At 43.2% G+C, this 22,486-nt stretch overlaps 1 protein-coding gene across 4 annotated transcripts in view; it reads right to left on the bottom strand.

Annotated features, from left to right (window-relative positions):
- Window positions 1–328: 328 nt before the first annotated feature.
- LOC116821291 (butyrophilin subfamily 1 member A1-like) overlaps window positions 329–22,486 on the bottom strand; it is a 53,105-nt gene continuing 30,947 nt past the window's right edge. For all 4 annotated transcript variants that reach the window (XM_075069933.1, XM_032774354.2, XM_032774357.2 and 1 more), the window contains 9 exons: window positions 12,643–12,663; window positions 11,367–11,387; window positions 9,254–9,274; window positions 8,986–9,006; window positions 7,228–7,248; window positions 5,991–6,011; window positions 5,257–5,277; window positions 5,111–5,137; window positions 329–1,673 (listed from right to left, as the gene is read on the bottom strand). In XM_075069933.1, the coding sequence (XP_074926034.1) occupies window positions 1,162–1,673; window positions 5,111–5,137; window positions 5,257–5,277; window positions 5,991–6,011; window positions 7,228–7,248; window positions 8,986–9,006; window positions 9,254–9,274; window positions 11,367–11,387; window positions 12,643–12,663 (686 nt within the window). In that variant the 3' untranslated portion in view covers window positions 329–1,161. The remainder of the gene's footprint in view (window positions 1,674–5,110; window positions 5,138–5,256; window positions 5,278–5,990; window positions 6,012–7,227; window positions 7,249–8,985; window positions 9,007–9,253; window positions 9,275–11,366; window positions 11,388–12,642; window positions 12,664–22,486) is intronic.

Below are 22,486 nucleotides of genomic sequence, written 5' to 3'. Positions count from 1 at the left end.
CAGAGCTTCCTTGAAGTGCTGGTGGACATTTGAGAGGAATTTTCTGCCCCACCAAAGGTACCTCATGGACTGTATGATGGAGCAGGGGGAGAAGGAGCACCCTGGCATGGCAGACTCACACTGGCATATGCTGCTCAGTATAACTGGCATAGCTGCTGGTATTCCCTAGGTAGACTGGCACAGGGCCACAAGCATAGACTGGTGAGATCACATCATCCTGCAGACCTGGAATGCCCAGCACACAGGCCAGAGCTTAGTACTACTCCTTTAAAAAACAAACAGTTTGAAAGGAAGAGAAAGAAGAAAATACCAAGCAGAAATAACAGCATTTAAAATACATGCTATATTTACAGTCAGGAAATGTGAGAATTACAAACAATTCAATGATAGTGTAATAATCAGAACACAGAAGAGAGTGTCCAAAATCTGCAAGAATAATTTAAGGCCTCAAAATAGTTTTTTTCATGAACAAAGGGATTGATTTAAGAAAACACAGTCACTTTCCATAATATTGAACAGTTTTATTCCCTCTCTCGACTTTCCTTACCCCCTTTGCCTTTCTTTCACCCTCCATTTCCTTCCAGCATCTCCCACCCCAGAAAAGCCTCAAGTTCCCTTTCCAGTCTTCAGGTTCTCGTCGCCCTACCACAGGCACCGCTTTCTACTGGCGCCAGTGGGTGCTCAACCCCCCTTGGCCCTGGCCCCAGCCCAACTCCACCCCTGCCCCTAGTCCAACTCCTTCCCCAAATCTCTGCCCCAGCCCCGCCCCTGCCTCTTTCCCCTCCCTCCCGGAGCTTGCTACAGCTGTTTGGCGGCAGCAAGCACTAGGAGGTAGGCAGAGGAGTGGGGATGCGGCGTGCTCAGGGCAGGAGGAGGAGATGAGTTGGGTGGGGGGTGAAGGGAGCTTGGCTTCCGGTGGGTGAAGAGCACCCACTAACTTTTCCCTGTGGGTGCTCAAGCCCTGCGGCACCCACAGAGTCGGTGCCTATGCTCCCTACAACCCCCCATCTTCTCTGTCTCCCCAATCCCCCTCTCTAGAACCACAGCAGTGTGTTTTAAACCATCTGAGCTGTCCCCAGGACAACAACTAGTTCAGTCCATTTCTTGTCCACAAACAGAGTGAACCTCAGTGGGATATTGCTACCTCCCCATCTCCAGGCCTCATGGGTAGACTTTGAGCAGGACTCCAATCCCCACCCAGAAGAAGGGAAGGATTGTCTCCCCAGTAAAAGATGCTGACATGAAAGTAAAGATCAGGGTCTCATTACCAGTATCATAAAATGCCACCAATTCCGCTTCATAGTCCAGATAAACCCCAATCTTCTTAGGTCTCTCACTCAGGGGCATGGGAGTTTCCGGGGAGGTGAGAGCCCGGTACTGATCCCCACACCGTTCTACAGCCCAGATCCCCTGCTCAGGGTTAAATCTGATCCCTCCCTTCCTCCTCATAGACTCTCTGGCAACACCCACAGCCCAAAATCCTCCATCTCCCACCTCCACCTCCCAGTAATGTCTCCCTGAGGTGAACCTCTCACAGCCCAGCAAACAGAAAGAATGGAATCGCTCTGGATTGTCCGGCACCTCCTGCCGTGCAATTCCACGCCTCACGCTTTTCCGATCCTCAGATATGATGAGCTGGGCATTTGCTGTGTTTGGATCCAGGGTTACATTCGCTGCAGTGGAAAGAGAGAATCATGATGCTAAATGCAGAGCCAGAGGTGCAGGAATGACCCTCCCACTCCCCACGGGCCTTGCCCCCTGCCCCTTCTCCTCCCTCGAAGGCCCGCCTCCTGGCCAGGCTAGAAAATGGAGCCTGACCGGGGAACCTGTGCAGCTGTGGGGAGTTGTGGATGACCACCTATCCAGGGCTATGGCTCTCCACAGCAGCTGCCTGGGTGTCTCTTACCATGGCCTGGTTGCAGCTCTTTGGCCCCCGAGGCCCTGTCCCCAGGCCAGGCTGGAAGCTGGATCTGGGTCAGAGTAAGAGCCACACAGGCAGCCGTGGGTAGTTGCAGCCCCTCCACCTGCCTTGGTGGGGACCCAGGGGATGAGGACATGGGCCAGGGGTAGGGTGACCAGATGTCCTGATTTTATAGGGACAGTCTCGATTTTTGGGTCTTTTTCTTATACAGGCTCCTATTACCCCCCACCCCCGTCCCGATTTTTCACATTTGCTGTCTGGTCACCCTAGCCAGGGGCTGTGCTCAATCCTCCCCCATCCCAGGCAGAATGGGTTCCAGCTTCTGACTTGGCCAAGGGGGTGAGACCTCCGGAGGAAGAGAAGGGGCAGGGGCAGGGACATGAAGCAGGGTGGGGCCTCGTGCCCCCTTTCCCCCCCACCCCCAGTTTTAGGAAGAGGAATCCATCACCCCTGGGCAGAGCTCATCTCTGGGGGAAGGTTTGATCTGTCCCGGGTCCTTCCTCCAGGATTTACCCAGCTCTGAATGGGGAGGAGCGCCAAGATTCATAGATTCATAGACTTAAGGCCAGAATGGACCATTATGATCATCTAGTCTGACCTCCTGCACAATGCAGGCCACAGAATCTCACCCACCACTCCTGTAACAACCCCCTAACCTATGTCTGAGTTATTGAAGTCCTCAAATCGTGGTTTAAAGACCTCAAGATGCAGAGAATCCTTCAGCAAGTGACCCGTGCCGCACGCTGCAGAGGTGAAAAACCTCCAGGGCTTCTATTAACCTTCGCTGGAGGAAAATTCCTTCCTGACCCCAAATATGCGATCAGTTAAACCCTGAGCATGTGGGCAAAACTCACCAGCCAGCACCCAGGAAAGAATTCTCTGTAGTAACTCAGATCTCACCCATCTAACATCCCATCACAGACCATTGGGCATATTTACCTGCTAATAATCCCAAAGATCAATTAATTGCCAAAATTAGGCTTTCCCATCATACCATCCCCTCCATAAATTTATCAAGCTTAGTCTTGAAGCCAGATATGTCTTTTGCCCCCACTACTCCCCTTGGAAGGCTGTTCCAGAACTTAACTCCTCTAATGGTTAGAAACCTTCGTCTAATTTCAAGTCTAAACTTCCTAGGATCCAGTTTATATCCATTTGTTCTTGTGTCCACATTGGTACTAAGCTTAAATAATTCCTGCCCCTCCCTGATATTTATCCCTCTGATATATTTATAAAGAGCAATCATATCTCCCCTCAGCAGAGTGCAGGACAGAGTCACAAACCCGAGCAGGAACAGGTCAGTAACACGAGCAAAAGGTCACCTGAGCCAGGTCTGAGATGCAGAATCTTTCCTCTCCTGCAGATGCCTCTCCCCAGAGAGAGGATCAGAGCCCCAGGAACGCTGGGGAGCCCCAGCAGATTTTATTCCCATTTCTTTTTCATGAACAGAACCCCTGCTGTGCTCCTCCTTCCTAATATTTAAAGTCAGATCACACCATAGCATGATTTGATATACCCCTAATTTAAGTTCCATGGGGAATAATGAAGGCCGGTAGAAAGGGCTGTCAGCCAAGAGGCCATCTCTCTAGAGTGAGGCGAGCCACCAGAAAAGGGCGTTAGAACAGTTTGAAGAAGCAGAGAGAGATTTTAGCACAAACAGTGGTTTAAGTGGAATAAAACACAATGGGTCGCTCTCACAACTAGAGTTGGTGACATTGTTAGGCCAAAACTTTTGTTGGTGAAAAATGCAGATTCAACAACACAAACATTTTCCAAATCTATGTCAATTTTGCCAAATTATTTGTTTAAGACAAATAAAAATATTCAAAAAAAATCAGAATATTTTGTTTTGACATTTTAAAAATGAAATATTTTGATTTTTTTGGTTGGGAACAATTTTTCATTTCAAAATTTCCCTTAATTTTCATTTTTAAAAAAGCAAAAAAAAAAGTTTATAATGCTCAAAATAAAAAATTAAATCATTTTTTTAACTTTCTAAAAATTTTCATTTCTGGTCTGACTCAAAACAAATTTGTCTTCATTTTTTTGAAATTGCCAATGAACTGAAATATCCATTTTTCACCCAGGTCTCCCCACGACATTATCTAAGGAGGAAGGAGAAGATCATCTTCTGTTTTCAGCAGAGGAGAGGAAACTACTATAGAATCAAACTTTAACAAAAACTGACAAAATAGTCTTTTCCCCTGAAGACAAAGCTCCCAGTATAGCCTGATCACTAGGATAGCTGACAATAAAAATTCCTATCAAATCATACATCAAGAATAAGGAGGTCTTTATGGGGAAGGGGATGTGTTCAGTGCTTAAATTTGTGCCAGGGCATGCCAGAATTGAGCCCCAGCATCTCTAGGCTTGGCAGTTCATAGCCCTGGTACCTCTGGGCTTGCTTCATCAATTATGAATGTAGAAAAAACTGCTTGAGCCCCGGAACCTCTTTCATTACACATTAAGCACTGGATGTATATAAGAGTAGACCCATAGAGCAGCAGGTGAAACCAGTGTGGGAAGTTTTGTACATTTTTGTCTTCTTCTCCCAGAACTGTGCAAATAACTGATTTTAGGATTACACCAAAAAAAAAATAAATAAAAAAAATAATTTTGGGTCAACCAAAAATCTTAAAATGTGTTTTTTTGGGGTTGTTTTGAGTTGAATGGCATATATTGTTTGACCCAGTATCCTGTTTTCTGACAATGCCAGGTGCCCCAGAAGGAATGAACAGAACGGGCAATCATCAAGTGACCCATCCACTGTCACCCATTCCCAGCTTCTGGCAAAAAAGAAACTAAGTGATTTGCCCAATGTCACACAGGAGAAGGGATCTGAACTGAGGCCTTCAGAATTCTAGGCTAACACACTAGCCACTGGGCTGTCCTTCCCCTATGAATGAGCACAGAACAACATCAGGACAGCATCCCATTCAAGTACTACCTGAGCATGTATTATCCAGAAAAATATTAATTTGCTCCTCTCCGTGTTCCCAAAGGAAGATTCCCCAGCAATACAGCTCACTTGGGGAATCACCTTCACCATTCAAATTTCAACCAGAGAAACTATTGCATTATTTCCTCTTTGTGTTTTGTGTTGTTTTAAACTATTTCTACACAGAAAGGGAACAAGGATCTCTCCAAAAAGTGAAAGTTGGACATTAACTAAATACAAATTTTACTTACTTGGACAAACTAGGGCTTTTCTCCATTCTGAAACCAAGCAAATCAAACAAAGGTGAGCACTCATGAATAAGTTCATTGTTAAGCTGAATCTGATTAATAAAAAAGGATGCATTACAGAAAAAGGGAGGGGGGAGCGAAACGCTTACCAAGTTCTCTTTGAAGTCCACCTAAATAATAATAATAGTAATAATAATTAAAACATCAGAAATCAAGATGTCATGGAAGAGCTTTTCTCCCAAGATTAAATTAAGCCCAACCCCTTCATCAAAACCATCTCATGCCAAGACTTTTTAATCAGTCTTTGGGGAACGATTCCCTTCCAAACCATGGCTAAGGCACCTCTGAAATCTTCCAGTATCAATTATTCTAACCCTACGTGGGGTTAAAGGCCACATCCTATACACAACCACTACACAGGGTGGGACAGGGTTATAGGCAGTGAATTTATATAATGTGACGATCACTGTAGACCAACAGATAGTGTTGTATCTTTATCTTACTGTTAAATTGTTGTCCTGTATGTTACTATATTGTTGTATCTGAACTGGGACCCTAGTGCAAAGTCAAGGCCTGCGTGTGTGTGTGGGAGTTGTTACTCGCAGTGTTCCAATACATTTCTGTGATTCCACAAGAAGCACTACAATACTCCAGACTAGAGCTTGTCAAAACTCAGAACGTCTGTCACACTGTTTCATTAGGTGGCTGAGAATGTGGACCAGCATATCTAGTCAGTTTTAATCACTATCTCACAATCTTTCTTGGTGACAAATCATTTGTTGTGTGTTTGAATTCAGCCTGCAGTTCCTGTCTGGGGAGAAAAGTAGATGGACAATGTCATGAGAAGATGCAATCCACACAGAAATGAGAAAATATAACTTACTAATTTTTTCATTCAGTTCACCTTAAATAAAAAGAAAAGGAAAAGACAATTAAAAATTCTCTTAGCATATATGGAAATGTATAGATCACTTTTCATTATAGTCAGTCATTCAGCTCACGTACATACGCCTTGATTTATTTCAGTGGAAGTAATCACATACTTAAAGTTAACCATATGCAAGTGTGATGGCCACCATCTTGGCTGATGCACCAGGGATTTAAGTGGGGACTTCCAAAGCTAAAAAAAAAGACCAAATTGCTGTAGATTTAGCAAGGGTCTGTAGCAGATTCATATTGTCTGTAGAACAGTATGCAGGCAGGCCAGTAACACATTCACCAGTGGGTTGTATAATGCAGATGGATCATGACTATTCATTACTATTAACGTGTACCTTCCTGGTGGTATTCTAAAGGTCTGAATCTGCACTGAAATCAGTGGGGCTGAATTCAACAGTTCATTCGCATGGCTCCAAACTCAGGATCAGGAGCTAAGATTACAGGCCAAAAATGCATTATAAAACACCCAATCTGACCAACACTCAGGCATGTGAATAAAGTTACTCATGCATGTAAACACTTGCAGGCTTGGACTCAAAGCCACTGGTGATACAAAGGGTGATGCTTGTACGCAATGTTAAGCATGTGAGTACTCCCATTGACTTCAACAAGACCATCTGTGTGCTGAAAATGAAGCATAAGTTTAAGAATGTGTCAGCTCAGGGCTCCAATATAATTTTTTTTAAGATTTACAGTTTTGCAGAGCAAGGTGTCTTTAGGTCTGATTATTAATTATTAGAGCAAGTGAGAAAATAGTTTGTGTTTGGGGAGGGGGGAGGGCATGCGACAATTTGGTTGACATTTTCCCTGCCCCTTTTTGGTCACTGGAAATAAAAATGATGATGATGAAAAATCAAAATTCAGAATACTTTGATTACTATTCCTTCTGGCCCATCACCATTTGATTGCACTGGGAGTGGCATGTGTGCATGAAATGAAAGGACAGACCGTAACATTATTATCAAAGTCTGTTTTTATTCTGACATACCATTTTATAGACAACGATTTATTACAAAGACCCCAATCCTGAAAATGACTGAGCTGCTGTGCCTTCTGAATAGTGGCCAAAGTTTGTGCATTTGATTTTCAAATTGACATTATTCCTTTAATTCAAAACAACAACAATTTCACTGTGTACAACTTCAACTGAGAGGTTAGATTGGGATAAAAATTGAACTTACTAATATTTTCAAGATGTGCCCCTAAAATAAAGCAAACAGAAATAAATACAAACTATTTAAGAGTTTTTTCAATGAACAAAGATTTATATTCTCCATTTTATATTGTCTAGATAATCATTAATTACATTTCTGTCTATATTGTGAATTTTCTGGTTACAAGTGAAAATAAAAATTCAAAGGTTTACAGGTTTGAACTGTTTCTAGAAGTGGGGCCCCGTTCTGCTTCTAGGAGTCTGAGGTGTGCAGAGATTGCAAGAGTAGGCCCTAGAATGGTAACCACTAACACCACTTGAACAGTTAATATTCATTCGGTTCTATAGCTCAGTTTTTAGTCTTTCTACTTTCCTTATCCCAATATCGATTGGTTTAACTTTCTTCTAAACTGGGACATCTCTCCATTTTACCCTTTCCCCTCCTTCTGTCTCCAGTGTTGCCTCTCTCTCTTCCAAGTTGTAGCCGCTTCTACTATCCCTGAGAACAGCTGAACTCCATCCTCTTTGGAACCCCCCTTCAGGTAGTTGAAGGCTGCTATCAAATCCCCCCTCACTTTTCTCTTCTGCAGACTAAATAACCCCAGTTCCCTCAGCCTCTCCTCATAAGTCATGTGTCTCCAGCCTCCTGATCATTTTTGTTGCCCTCCGCCGGACTCTTTCCAGTTTGTCCACACCCTTTCTATAGTGAGTCAGGGCAAAACTGGACACAGTACTCCAGATAACAATATCATAGCATCTGGAGGCTAATGCTGATATGGCTGAGGTATGTCATGCAATCTAGAGCCTTCATGTCATGTGAGTTGTTCAAAAGAGCCGGAAAGCAGCCGATGTCTTCCCCAGCACAGGGAAGTCCCTAGCAGGACTTGAACTACCATGGCCAGCTTCTGCACAACCACTCTGCAGCCTACCGCAATGGGACCATGCAAGAAATAAGGAGTGGGTGTGGCTAGAAAGCACTGCCTGCTGGTAACCTCTGGCTGGTGGACAAGATTTATAGTAGCTGCAGCCAGCTGGTATGGATTAGAATAGCCCATAGGCTGCTGTAATCTAAAGCTGGGTGAATAACAGGTTTTTCAGTTCTCAGCAATTCCAAATAATTGGCGGGGAGTGGTGCATTTCAGGTTGAACCACAAAGATTTTTTATTTAGTTACTCTCAGTGAATAAAAAGGTCAGTAAAAAATTAGTTCCAGGTTGACCAAAATATTTTGTTTGACCTGAAATGAAATGTTTTGTTCTGATTTCAAGCATCTTCTTCAAAAAATAAAGGAATTTTCAGAACAAAAAGTTACTTTGAATCAAAAACTCAATGTTTCATTTTGAAAATGTGAAAACAAAATGTTTCAATTTCTTCAGATTTTTTACACCCAAACAATTTGGCAAATTCAACATGAATTCTCAAAACATTTTAATGTCACTGAATTTCTTTTTTTCCCCTCTAAAAATAAAATTGGTTGAAAAATTCCACCCCTCTACTCTACTCTACAGTAAGACTGGAGTCTGTGTAGAACTGGTCATGGAGACATTACTGATTCCCCTCCAACTTCTCTGCCCAGGCGCTGCTGCAATTCTCAGTCAGCATTCTGAGTCAGTAACCCTGACTTCTAGTCACTGAAACATTTTCTCACATTGCCTCTTTACATCAAATCATTCACTATATGTCTAATCTAAAGCTGCAGGAGTTTTGAGGGTAGAAAAATAAAATTATGTTATAATGGAAAGTAACACCCTCCAAAAAAAGTTTTGACTGGGGGAAATATAACTTACTAATTTCTTCATGGAGTTCACCTACAAAGAGAGAGAAAGAAATCCACATAAATAATTAGATGCTTGTAATATTTTATCCGAGTGCATCCAGATTTAGGCCTGATCCTGCAAACACTTAATCATGCGCAGTAGTCCCACTGAATTGCGTGAAGTTACATATTGACTTAAGTCTTTGCAATATCTGGGTTCAATTGTTATTACATGGGATTTTTCTTTACTACCTAAAACTTCAGGTAAGATGTTTCATTAGAAGAAAAATAGAACTTACTGATATTGTCAAGGTGTTTCCCTAAAATAAAACAAAAACAAATACAAATTATATCATTAATTTATATTTTCATTTAAATTATTTAAGAACTTTAAGTGAATAAAAAATTTCAAGGATTTTTTTTTTCATTTTTAAATTAATTCCCAGTATCAAGATCATCAGTACAAACATTTTCTTTCATGTTGCATTACCCTTAAGGATTCACTACCCATACAGATCAATCCTTTCAAAGGTTTACAGCTCTGAATTATTTGTAGGATTCAGGCCAGTCCTGCTTCAGACCTTAATCTCCTGTTGGCTTCACTGGTAATCGAGAGTGCAAAGACTGCAGGATCAAATCCTAAAATGCGAATAGTTTGTTGATAAGACTTGAGCCTTCAATATTTATTTGCTTCTCTGGCTAGGGAGGTTGTGAAATCTCCATCACTGGAGGTTTTTAAGAACAGGTCAGACAAACACTGTCAGGGACAGTCTAGGTATGCTTCACCCACACGTACCAAGGCAGGATGGGGGCGGGGAGGGGGGGAAGTGGCAGGACTAGAAGACCTCTTGAGGTCCCTTCCAGTTCTGCATTTCTACAATTCTCTGAGTCTTTATCAGTGCTGTTGCTTTTACTCTAAGGATTACTGGCAGTATTTTCCTAGCTCTGTTCCCACTGAAGTTAGTGGGAGTTTCACCACTGACTTCAGTAAGAGCAAATTTAGGCCAGTCCCGGGTGCTTTTGATAATGCCACTCTAATAGATTTAGACTGTCTCTTGTATGCCAAACTCCATTACATTATGGCCCCAATTCAGGAAAGCGCTTACATAAGAACATAAGAACGGCCGTACTGGGTCAGACCAAAGGTCCGTCTAGCCCAGTATCTGTCTACCGACAGCGGCCAATGCCAGGTGCCCCAGAGGCAGTGAACCTAACAGGCAATGATCAAGTGATCTCTTTCCTGCCATCCATCTCCATCCTCTGGTGAACAGAGGCTAAAGACACCATTCCTTACCCATCCTGGCTAATCGCCTTATGGATTAACCTCCATGAATTTATCCAGTTCTCTTTTAAAACGCTAAGTTACTACGTCCTAGCTTACAACCTCCTCCAGGTTAAGATATCGCACAGGTTGACTGTGCCCTGCGTGAAGAAGAACTTTTCCTTTTTTTGTTTGTTTTAAACCTGCTGCCTATTTAATTTGCATTTGGTGCCCCTAGTTTGTATTATGGGAATAAGGAATAACTTTCTTTCTCCACTTTCTCCACACCACTCATGATTTATCAGACCTCTATCATATCCCCCCTTAGTCTCCATCTTTCCAAGCTGAGAGTCCTAAGCTCTCTTATCCTCCTCATACTGGGACCTCTCAATGCCTAGATCATTTAGTTGTCCTTTTCTTGCACCTTTTCTCGCGTGTAGACAATACGTTTTTTGAGATGAGGGCGAACCATCTGCTACACGGTATTGGAGATGTGGGCGTACCATGGATTTATATAAGGGCAATAATATATTCTCAGTCTTATTCTCTATCCCCTTTTTAATGATTCCTAACATTGTTTGCTTTTTTGACCGCCCCTGCACACTGCGTGGACATCTTCAGAGAACTATCCACGATGACGCCAAGATCTTTTTCCTGACTCGTTGTAGCTAAATTAGCCCCCATCATATTGTATGTATAGTTGGGGTTATTTTTTCCAATGTGCATTACTTGAAATTTAATGTGCATAAATGTAATTTGCCATTTTGTTGTCCAGTCACTTAGTTTTGTGAGATCTTTTTGAAGTTCTTCACAGTCTGCTTTGGTCTTAACTATCTTGAGCAGTTTAGTAAGCTTAAACACACTTAAGCATGTGTTTCAAGACTAAAGTTAAACACTTGCTTAAGTGCTATGCTGAACTGGGGCCTTGGCCTATAATCACTTGGATGCTACAGTGAACAATAAAACAGCATCAGAGTTTCTATTGGAAATGTTATTTCTGTTCCCTTTCATGTTTCTTCCATTGCCTTTTGGTGACCTTAGTGCATAGTGAACCTCGGGGAGGAAGGGGGACTGCGCTGGAGAACAGAGTTAAAATGCTCAATATGAGATGACTATTTACAAAAGGGAAAATGAGGAAAAAGCTAACTTACCAATTTCTGCCTGCAATCTCCCTAAGGAAAGAAGAAAAAGCAAAACAGATACAAATATAATGTCCCGCTCCTTTCCAAGTGTCTACAGATATAGTTTTAATTATAAGCACAAAATTATTCACTCGTATTGTTGTATATGTTTCCCCTAAGGTTACATGTCAGAAATGTGTTAGATGTGCCCAATTTTGCAAATCTTTATGCACAGGAAGAGCATTATTCATATGTGTAATCCTGTGCAGGGTTGGGCTCTTAAAACTATTTTAAAAGCATTACTATTTTGATAGGTGGAATATGTTTTTGTCTACTCACTTGTTACTGAATTTTTTTCCATTTTTTTGTGCATTCCAAACTCCTATTAACTACTCTGGGAGTTATACATGTGGAAGGAATGAAAAACTAGACCTTAAACTCACTAATACTTTAGTAACAATTTGAGGATATGGCTTGTTTTTCTATTTTTCCTTGTTAACAGAAAAAGAGCTGGTTGCAGCTGTGTAACTCAGTGAATTGTTGATTTTTCTGTTCAGTGGCCAAACTGACCATTGCCCCCTCCTCCCCCCGTAAAGTTTGTTGTTTCAGTTTGTTTTTTCCTTCACAAAATGAGGAATGAAAAAAACAAAACAGTTTGGTTGAACAAAATGGTTTGAATATCAATTTGAATTGCTATTTTGAAACAAAATATCAATTCAGATTGACACTTTTGAAATGAAACATTGATTTGAATTCATAAATCACACTGGACCTGGTGTACTCAACTTCTCAATATTGTGCTAGGTGCTCTGATCTCAGCTTGGATTTTCCAGGTTTTAAGGGACCCAAGTTTCATTGACATTCAGGGGCAAGTGAGCACCTAACTGCCTTAGGTGCTTTTGAAAATCCCAGACTTTAAATTTATTCACAAATCCTGGGGTGTCCTGTTATATACCTACAGGTGAATTACACCTACAGTACTCACTAGGGCTTTGACTACACTATGCAGCTTTTAGTGACATGACTGTTGGCAAAGCCCTGTCGCTAAAAGTTGGGCAGTGTAGCCACTGTTTGGTAGCTCTTTGGCTGACAAAATATTTCCACTCCCAATGAGCTGCGTTCGTTCTCTCCTGCCAACAACGTGCTGTTCACAGTGGCACTTGTTGTGGCAAAACTTTTGTCTTTCAGAGGGAAAGAGGGTTAACACCTCTGAATGACAACAGTTTTGTTGTTCAATCACCAGAGTAGACACAGCCTAGCATGCAACTCCACACAAACCATTGCATTAGAGGAGGTCATAACTTACTAATTTCTTCTTGGAGTTCACCTTGAAAACAAAGGGAAAGAACTAGATAAGTAAATGAAAGCCCATCAAGAGCTTTGTTTCATTGCATATGGCTCTCAAGGTCAGTGTTCATTATAAGCCTTCTAATTAATTACTTTGACCCCCAATGCCTAATGGGCAGTTTACTGTAACCCCGCTGAGCGCCACTGACTTCAACGGGACAACATCTTGAGAAGAAAGCTCAGTATGTGCCTAAGTCTCTGTAGCCTGGGCACCAGCATTACTGTTGATTTCCAGGGGACAATGTACAGCAGTGCAGATAGGTGTCTGCAGGGTCAGGGCCTCTGGTCATATTTTCTTTGTAGAACAGTAAGAGCAGATTTATGCCACAGATGCCTGTTGACATAGCTATGTCAGCCAGGAACGTGGGGAGACAGAGGTGCCAACTTCCCAATTCCCTGGGTTGCTCGACCCCTGATCTGCCCCAGGCTCCCCACCTGCTCCAAATCCCCACTCCTGCCCTGCCTCATCCCACCCCCACTCATCTTTTCCCACCCCATTCCACCCCCAGGAAGGGCAGCGGGGTGGAATGGGGGGTAAAGATGAGTGGGTGGATGAGGCAGGCAGGAGTGGGATTTGGCAGCAAGCCTCTGTATTTAGTTAAGGAGGAATGAAACTCTCAGGATAAGGTAGGGCTAAGGCCTGGAGCGAAAAATGAGAGTAAGGGGAAGACTGATCCGCTAAGTATGCATAGGGGACCCCTCCTGCCCTTGCCTACGACCAGTATAGGATTGATTTGGGATATAGGTTGGCTAATCTCCATCACGTCTCCCACTAGGGTTCCTGTGACGCTCTTAGCTGACGCAGGGATAGCTAGCTATGTGGTCTAAACTAGCAATAGGACAGGTTTGGGGCATAAATCTGCCTAATACTGCTTACTCTTGCTTACAGCGGAAAAGATATGGATACAGATTGGCATTATCAGCCTGGAGAGAAGGCTTACTCTACCTGACCCTGTCAGAACCTATCTGCTAATACCTCTAGACATAATAGCTTCATGTGTTTTCTCTCCGTGGTGGATATGTCTTCACTTACTACGTCTGGCATTGCTCCTACTCTGTTTGACTCCAGCTTACTGGACATAGTGTAGCTTTGATGACGATTGATGTGAGAATTCTTGTTCATTTCTAAAGGTTGTTGCCGTGTGGTGGCGTCGCCACTTGTGGACAAACCGCTTGCCCTCCTGCACCATTCTTAAGTCGTAACATAGTGGAGGTGTACAACCCAACATTCTCTCATGTTCCTTCCTCTTACCTCAGAGAATTGATTATTAAATCTCGTTCCAGTTAGAGCGTGAAAAACTAAGTGAGAGAGCGGTAGTGAGCACCCCACAGGGGCGGAAGCCCATCTCTTAGCAAGAACCTCGCTTGTGCGGCACAGGGGTTACATGAGTAAAGAGTAAACCTTCTTCTTCCTGTCGAGGCCAATTTCTATGGTGCATTGGGTAGGCTCACGTTAGTCAAGTAAATTTAATTAGAGGCTCGGTGACCATGTTAAAGCAGCTGTATAATGAACCCACCTTCACGCTTGTGGAAGGGAGCCCGAAGGTGTCCTCGCAGATGAACCAAGCTAAGTGTGTTGCTAATGTAGCGTATTTGTGTTGACAGACCATGAGTTCCAAAGCTTAAAGTATCCAGTTGCAGATTGTTGATATTCTATCGCTTAGTGCTTTGGTGGATAGTTGGGCTTGGGCGCTGTTTGCCTCCCAGTTTTTAGCTGTCCTAATTAATTGATCAATATTTTCACCATATTTATAACCATTACTGGTTAGGTATACAAGTGTGACTGCCTACTAGAATTGATTCGAAGATACTGACTAGTTGTAAGTTTGCATGAGTCCACTCGGTCTATTGGCAACTCTGCGGTTGTGGGGTGCTATGCTAGTATAGACATGAAATGTTGTTCATAAAGAGAGACATGGCATTCATGTTCTCGGCCGACGTGTGATTACCCCTTATTAGAGTGCATGATACTAGTTTTCTCTCTTTAGACTATATAGCTGTTCTCATGATTTGATGTGCAGAACAAATAGTCTTCGGGTGGAAGTTTTTAACCCTCTCTGTGTTCCTCTGATAAGGACTATAATTAGATCTTTGCTGCTAGCAACAATGTAGGAATAGCCAGCATCAAGAGTAGCTACTGGCAAAGTTGTGGCAGGTATCTACGGAGAACAACGTCATGTGTGGAATGATTCTTCCCTGTTCAGTCCTGCACGCCGTTTTGAAAAAAATACAAGTCTAGTAGATAAGTTGATTAAGGTGATGGAAATGGGGGTCGATTGGGGTGACTTTGGGGGTAGAATAGTGGGATGTGGTCAGTGAAACGGCTGTACCTTGTCTCCTGTATATTATATACAAAAGAAGAGCTTAAGCAGGTTATCTCGGCAACAGGTGGGGGCTACATGGCCCAACTGTTTACGACAGGTGCCATTACAACGCCCTCCCAGCGCAGGTTCTCTGTCCCACACGTATTCTTAAAAGCATGACGATTAGAATTATGCAAAGCGGGATAAAGGAAACGTCACCATGTGAGTTAGAGTATCATAAGTAGGTGTAGTTGTGTGTGAATATTCATCAACAAACTGTACTGGTATCACAAAAGGTTATTATTCAACAGACTGGACAGCGCCCAGGGATTTTTTAAAGGTGATAAATGCTCAATGTAAGCTCCTAGTGGGACTTTTCAATCACAGCACGTGATGTGAGGCGTGTGAGTGTGAGTAGTAGCTACTTATAGCCTCTGAATTTTGCAATGAAAGATTGGTAGAATCGATCCCCTAAAACCTGGAAAGTCCGAGCTGGGAAGACTCAGAGCCACATCCTTTAGCGACAGTGCATGTGAGAGAAGTTGAGTAGCACCACGGTCCAGTGTGTGATTTATGAATTCAAATCAATGTTTCATTTCAAAAGTTGTCAATCTGACTTGAATTTTTTGTTTTCCAAAATGCAATTTCAAAAGTTGAATAGTTGAAAAGCGCGAGGGGCTGTTTGTCTCAACTGCCATATCTGCTGTCTTTATTTCTTTTTCATTTCCTCATTTTCGGGTGACAAGGGTTGTATCATAAAACAAACTGGAGAAGCACCGTATACAAACCTGATTACGAGTTTAGTCACTCATAGGGTGAGAGGGCAAAATACGGACGCGATTTCCTCGCGCGTCATCTTGGTGCAAAAGAGGCTGATAACTGCTAAGTGTTCCTTGATGAAACTTGTGGGTAAAGCGTCGCGATTTTCTGTATATAAGTTCAAGTTACTCGAATATACTCCAAGACCCTCCACTGCGGTACACTAGCCTGCGAACAGCCAGCTATGTTTTGGTGCTTAAGTGTTAAGATGGTGAAATATACTACTGAAAAACAAGCGCCAATATTTTCCCATTCCTCAGAATTGGACCATAGTTAGTCTACAATCAGTTATTAGTGAGTGTAAGGTGGTGATTGTGCCAATTTCCTCGTTCTGCGCTTCCACGATGAATTTACTCTCATATCTTCGCCCAGAGTATTAATTGGGTAGGTCTGGAGATGCTAACAAAAGAACATGAGCGATAAAGAAGAATTCTGCGAGATGGATGCGAGAATTGGTAACAACGTGCGAGTTAGACAAAACTATTCCACCTATCAAATTGTATATGCTTTTCTTTTTATAATGTGAACTCGTTTTAGTGTGTTCGAGCCCTAGACCGCTATCACAGGAAGTAAATGACTACACATTATGAATATCCTCTTCCGTGTGCATGAAAGATTTGCAAAATTCGGGCACATCTAAACATTTCGACATGTACCTGTAGGGGACATATGGAGGGGGAGAAACTAACTAAGCTTTACGACGGGATAGAGATACTGAGTGAATATTATGGTGGTGCATAGTCGCTGCCCCTTAGTATCAGTAAGAGGATTAACATGAACACTATTTTAGTACACGTGTGATGGCGGCATGAGTGAGAGGCGCATGCCGTTATACTGGTATATTTTGTATCGTTGTGTTTTGCTTTTCTTGTCTTCTTCGGATTTCTATGGTGTGACTCGTATTTGATACTAAATACTTTGGGGTTATAGTGTAGCCTTCTCTATCTCCGTCATTTTTATACTCGTCCCTTTTTTGTAATATCTACGTTTTCATCTTAGTGGTGGAATGCACATAACTGAACTGCATATATGTTGTAGTCTTGCAATCGTTCCATACTCCGCGCGGATCAGTTACCCCCGTTGCTGCTCCCCCCCAGAGAGACGTGCCCGACGCTACTGTCCTATGTCCCCATCTATTTGATAGACAGAATATATCCCAAGGCAATGGAGTGAACACTTTGCTGAAAGGGGAACATGATCAAAAAGATCAATTGTCTTGCATTAACTCAATGTGTCAGACACTCTGAATGCTGTATGTGTTTATTGGGTTATCTCACACCATATGTGAGATCCATTGAATAAGTGCAATATTGGTGTGGCTACAGGCATCCCAGTTTCAAGACATTCTACCACTTAGGGAATCCAATTTGTGCGCCTATTTGGTTGTATTCTGTTGTGCAATTTAGTTCTGCTGTAACTCTTTAGTCTATGGAACCCCGATGTCCCAGTGATTATCGTCGTTTATTATGGCCCTTAGCGCTTAAAAATGACTCCCCAGACGTAAGAATGTGTTAGAGTTCCGAATGATGCTCGGACTCGTGGATTTAGGCACCAATTACCACTTTTCAATAAAAACTCTCGTACAATAATTCCTCATCTATCATAGGGGATTGAGGTGATCATACACCCTTGGTGGCAGGTTACTTATTTAGAATATCGGCAATCTGCACTAACAATAATTGTCTGTCAAAGAATATGACATTTGATGCTCATATTGTTATGCGTATATTATGTTATTAAGTAAATTACAGAGAGGAAGTAGGTGTGCTGACAATTGCAATTAAAAGGCACGCTAAAACTCGCCCTCGAAGCTCTCAAACTAACGTACATTTGATGAGTGGTGTGATCGACTATATTTAACGGTCTTGAATGAGAACGCCACAGCTCCGGTCGAAGACAAGAAAAAATCTATGTTTAGTACAATACTTTGTTGGGCCTTTCTCTATCTATCATCACGATGGGCATCCGGGATTCTGGCTGAGATGTGCCACGCTGTCAATGTGCACTGTGGCGATCTTCTTTGGTGAGGTAGGGATGGGGAACTCCTGGGAAACCATTTGGCCACGCCAAAATCTGAGAGTTGTCGCCCTTTACACTTGGGTCCTCACATAAAGCACCCCAATGTTGGCATCAGCAATGAAAGAGAGTTCTGTTGGAATTATTAGTGATATGAGATCTGTAGACCTGCTAGTATAGGGTATTATGTGCCGTACTATAAATCCTGGTACACGCCCCACCTTCAAATAATATGGTGTGTACTAGCTAACCGACTGATTTCAATGCCAGGTGGTATTATAGGCATCTTGTGTTCGCAGAACGACCTCGTATCAAAAAAGATGCATACTTCTAGCCGATGTCGAGAAACAGGCACATAGGTGCTGTGTCACGATGCCAATGATAGGGACTAAATGGAATGTAGGCATTTGTGATCCCAGATGTGAGCGTCACTAGTCTCGAGAAGGATCATTGAATTCTGACGCCGTAGGACTTACTTCAGCTTGGAAAGAGGGGAGGGGTCTCTCAGTGGGGAGGATATATGTATTAGCTGAGGAACTGTGGTCCTTTACTTAAATTTACGCTGACCATTAAGTTGGTATGGAGCTGGATTTTGGGTGGAGAAAGTGGAGAAAAGTTAGTTTTTTTTCTTATTCCCATAAGTTCCTAAGAACTTAGCGGACTGGGTACCAAATGAATTGGTAATAAGTGTTTACAGTCAGGTGCTGTTTTTATTTTCTTCTCAAAACAAAAATAAAGATTCCTTTTCTTCGCGCATTGTATTGCTGTATTCTGCAGCACAGTCAACCTTCGAGTCAAGGATGAGCTGCTCCCACCTAGCTGCGTTAAGAAAAAAATTCGAGTTTCTGTTGCTGGAAGGGGATGTCTCAATGGACAGTGGATTTTGATCTGAATTCTATCTTGCGAGCTTATGACCTATAGTTTTATATTGGTTAGTGTGTCTATTTTGTTTTGTGTTGCTTTCTTTTCTAAGAGGAGAAGCTGGACGGATAAATTCATCTGCGCGTGTAATTTTGCTTTTTTGACTAAGAACAATGGCCCGAGCTATAGCTGTGCTATAGTCCTAGCCAGTAGATATAGTCATGCCGTATGATGGGAAAATGGTTGTTTTTATGCCCATTCTGATCTTGACCCACGTGCATGGACAGAGGTGCTCCATGCGATAGCTAACTGCTAGATACTTTTGATGGACATGCACGAATTTGTGAACACCCTGAGACTCACGTGTGATAATCTGCCTCTGAGGTTAAGGTGAGTTCACTGCCTCTGGATGTGAACACCTCGGGATATCTTTGGACTAATCTGGCTTGTCTGGAAGTCTGGTAGACAGAATACGCAGTCGTCTAGCTCCTGGAATACTCTTTCCTTCGTAGTAGTCTTGGTGACTCACTCTCGAAGGAATCCTTCCGCCTGTGAGTCGCGTACCGGCCGTTCTATATATGTTCTATATCGTAAGCGCTTTCGCTGAATGGGAGCCATAATGTAATGGGGTTTTGGCATTCAAGATGGGAGACAGTTCTCCACTCATGTAGTCAGATGGCTTATACTAGAAGCCTCCGGACTGGCCTTAATTTCTGCTGCTTTCCTGAAGTCAGTGTGGGTTCTTAGAAGACTTCCCACTAAACTCGAGGGTGTGGAACAGAGCTTCAGGAAATTCACGTTGCCAGTATCACGTCTTTATGAGCTGCGTTAATGCAAGCAACCAGCATCTGAATATTTAATAGTACTCAGGAGGAATGTGTAGATAGAAATGCAGAACTGGGGAGTATGGACGCTACCTAGATGAAGGGTCGTAATCACTTTACAGATCTTATCCACGGACTTCCGCCCCCTCCCCGCCCTCCATCCTGCCCTTAAAAAGTACACGTAAGTGATATTACGTATGTCTGGATGTGAAGCATACCTAGGACTGTCTCCTGACAGTGTTTGTCTGACCTGTTCTTAAAAACCCTCCATAGATGGAGATTTCACAACTCGAGCGATGGCAAGACTGAGAGCCAGCTCCCCCTCTCTGTCTAATGTATCGTGGAATGTATAGTTTAATGTCACCACTACAACTTTTTGACAAATGTTGAGCTTCTTCATCGTGTTTCAGTTTTCTTAAGTCCAAAACTGGGTCTGCCACCCTCATGGTTTCTGTTGTTAGACGATAATGTGGAAAAGGACTCTTTCCACCGTGGTGTTGGTTTATTTGCTGGTACGTAGTTTCTACGAGGTCCTAGTTGCTAAAATGAGGGGTCTTCTATTTCTTATTGCAACATGTATTCAATAGAGAGGGCCCTCGGTCCCTTGGAAAGAACGATGAGGACGGCGAGAGAGCAGAGCGGTAGATGCCTAGCAGGTGGGGGCGCAAAGCCCTAAAAGAGATATAAAGGTTGGACTGGAATAATGCTCTTATTGAAATTATTTCCAGAATCCCATTGTCTCTGGTATGGTTTCGTAGACCGGGGGTAAATACAAAGGAGTGGGTACTCAGCATGTGCATCTCCAACATGGTGTCTGTTTCCGCATTGAGGGGACCTGCTGGTCCAATCCTCAACCACACTTCAAAAATTGTTGTCTCTCAAGCTGAGAATATTGGGACGTGAGGTGTATTGATTTTGTGCACTTGCCAATGCATGAAAATGTGGTTGTTGCGGCATTGCGGTGTTCAATACTTGGTCCATTCACAGTTGTTTCTGATCTCCGTAATAGACAAGCAATGACGGAATCTCGGTTTTATATCCTGCCCGCGAACTTCCTTCTTTTTATTTGCATGTGAACAAATTCCTGGTTGGATTTTAGGGGGGCCCTGTGGAGTCCCTTGAGGAGTCTTGTCCTGCAAATAGTATATCGAAGCGCCTTTTCCAAGGGCAGGTCCTTACCACTGTGTTGAAACTATGGGACTTACGCCTGCCAGCGGAACCCGGAGTGGAGCGAACTGCACGGATTTTGTCCTGCGGGGTAGCCAAGAATGCCCGACGCATTTGACCACCAAAAAATGTTTGCAATGGAATCTCCTCCGGCCAGAGTCTGTTATTGAGTACAGGTGAGGGCCTGACTGTCAGCCCGTCTGTTGGTTATGAACGAGAGGCCTTCGCAACGTTGGCTTTACACTGTTTTGTATTTTTTGGCATCTTGGCAATTATGCTCTCGTCAGGGTACGCAGCCCACTCGGTTGCCTGGTATATTTTTCCGCGCGGTCAATATTTCTTGGTTAATATGGTAATTTCATGAGTAAATAACTGTCTTGCGGTAATTATTCACTCCATTGCGATTTGACAAAGTTGGGGTTTTTTTACCCCACAAAACTTCTCGCACCAAAGAAATACTGTTGTCTTTAAGGCTGCCATCCGGAGACTCCTTGTTGTGTGTTGATTACCAGCACTACACGGGGCCTACCCTTCTGCTCTACTAACGACTCTCTAAGTCCATCTAACACGAGAGGACGAGGTTCTGCCGCTGAATACGCTCCACTCGATTAAGGCATAGGTAGATGAAGAACTTACAATCCGGGGACCAGTGGGACTCACGCACCTGCTATTAACCACTCTCGGGACAATGGGTAAAAACAGCATGGTGTGTGTGCAGTTTTCAACCCGTTCACTGCTACCACAAAATCTCGATTTTACAAGCGCTGGGCCGAGAAACTGTTTTAAGACAGCCTAACGTGGATAGGGGCCACCCACCAGGGACACCTCAAAGAAGAAATTTTACGATAGCTGGATGGCCGTTTGTGATTGATCCAGGAGATCCTCATTACTACTTAGCTGATTGGAGAGGCACAAAAAGCCTGCGGATGCCTCACTGAAGAGACATCTAGGACATGTATGTGCAGTGCTGGATGGTGGCGAGGCGGTAGCAGCTAGTTTTGGTTGTGGATCCGATGAGGTTTACCAGTTGACACAAGGGACGAAGGCACAAGAGCGGTTCCCAGAGCCAAATTTAGGCCGTGCATAGGATAAGGGTTAAAGGTCCAGGACCTCTGATTACGTTCAGTTCCATGTGACAGGCCAAGAAAAAGAGGCAGGACTTGCCAAGGTCTCAATGCCACGGATGATGAGATGACTGTGTTGATTTACCATTTATTTATTATGTAGGGAGTAGGGTTGTAGGGATTATTACAAAGGTGTCGTACCTGACTAGTCGTAGGGAACCTTTTTGGGGAGGACAGGGATGAACACTGTGATAGGAAGGACAGGCTCTACGCCCTAATCCCAACTGGAACCATTACTGCTGGAAGTTCCTTCCTGGCGATTGTCTTTGATCTCACAATAATAAAGGAGGCGGGTGGGCGCGGAGATACTTATGATGACACATCGCCGAAGTACCCTGCGCGAGACCCCTCCTAGGCAGGGAGAAGCAAAAAATTTGAACCGGCTTGCAATAGCCCTTATCGATCAATCAACTATTCGCATTGTAGCGATTGCTCTGCAGTGTCTTCCTCTCGTGGATTATTTTAACAAACAATCCTGTCAAATATTACCTTGAGCCAACAGGGGAAGATAGAGGGTCTGAAGCAGGATGGCCTCTCTGAGATAGCGCTTATCAATAGTAATTCTCGAGCCCGTGTAAAACCTTTGAGAAGGATTGATCATGGATCCGATGGCTTGTATGCCTTAGGAGTTCCCTCTAAACTAAAGGTAAGGTGTCTCTACTACGTGAAAGAGAAAATGTTTCGAGTTG

This window comes from Chelonoidis abingdonii, chromosome 10 (assembly GCF_003597395.2).
Source record: "Chelonoidis abingdonii isolate Lonesome George chromosome 10, CheloAbing_2.0, whole genome shotgun sequence".
Lineage (NCBI taxonomy): Eukaryota > Metazoa > Chordata > Testudines > Testudinidae > Chelonoidis > Chelonoidis abingdonii.
Note: the sequence above shows the minus strand (reverse complement) of the source record. Positions and strands in the feature narration are given on the sequence as shown.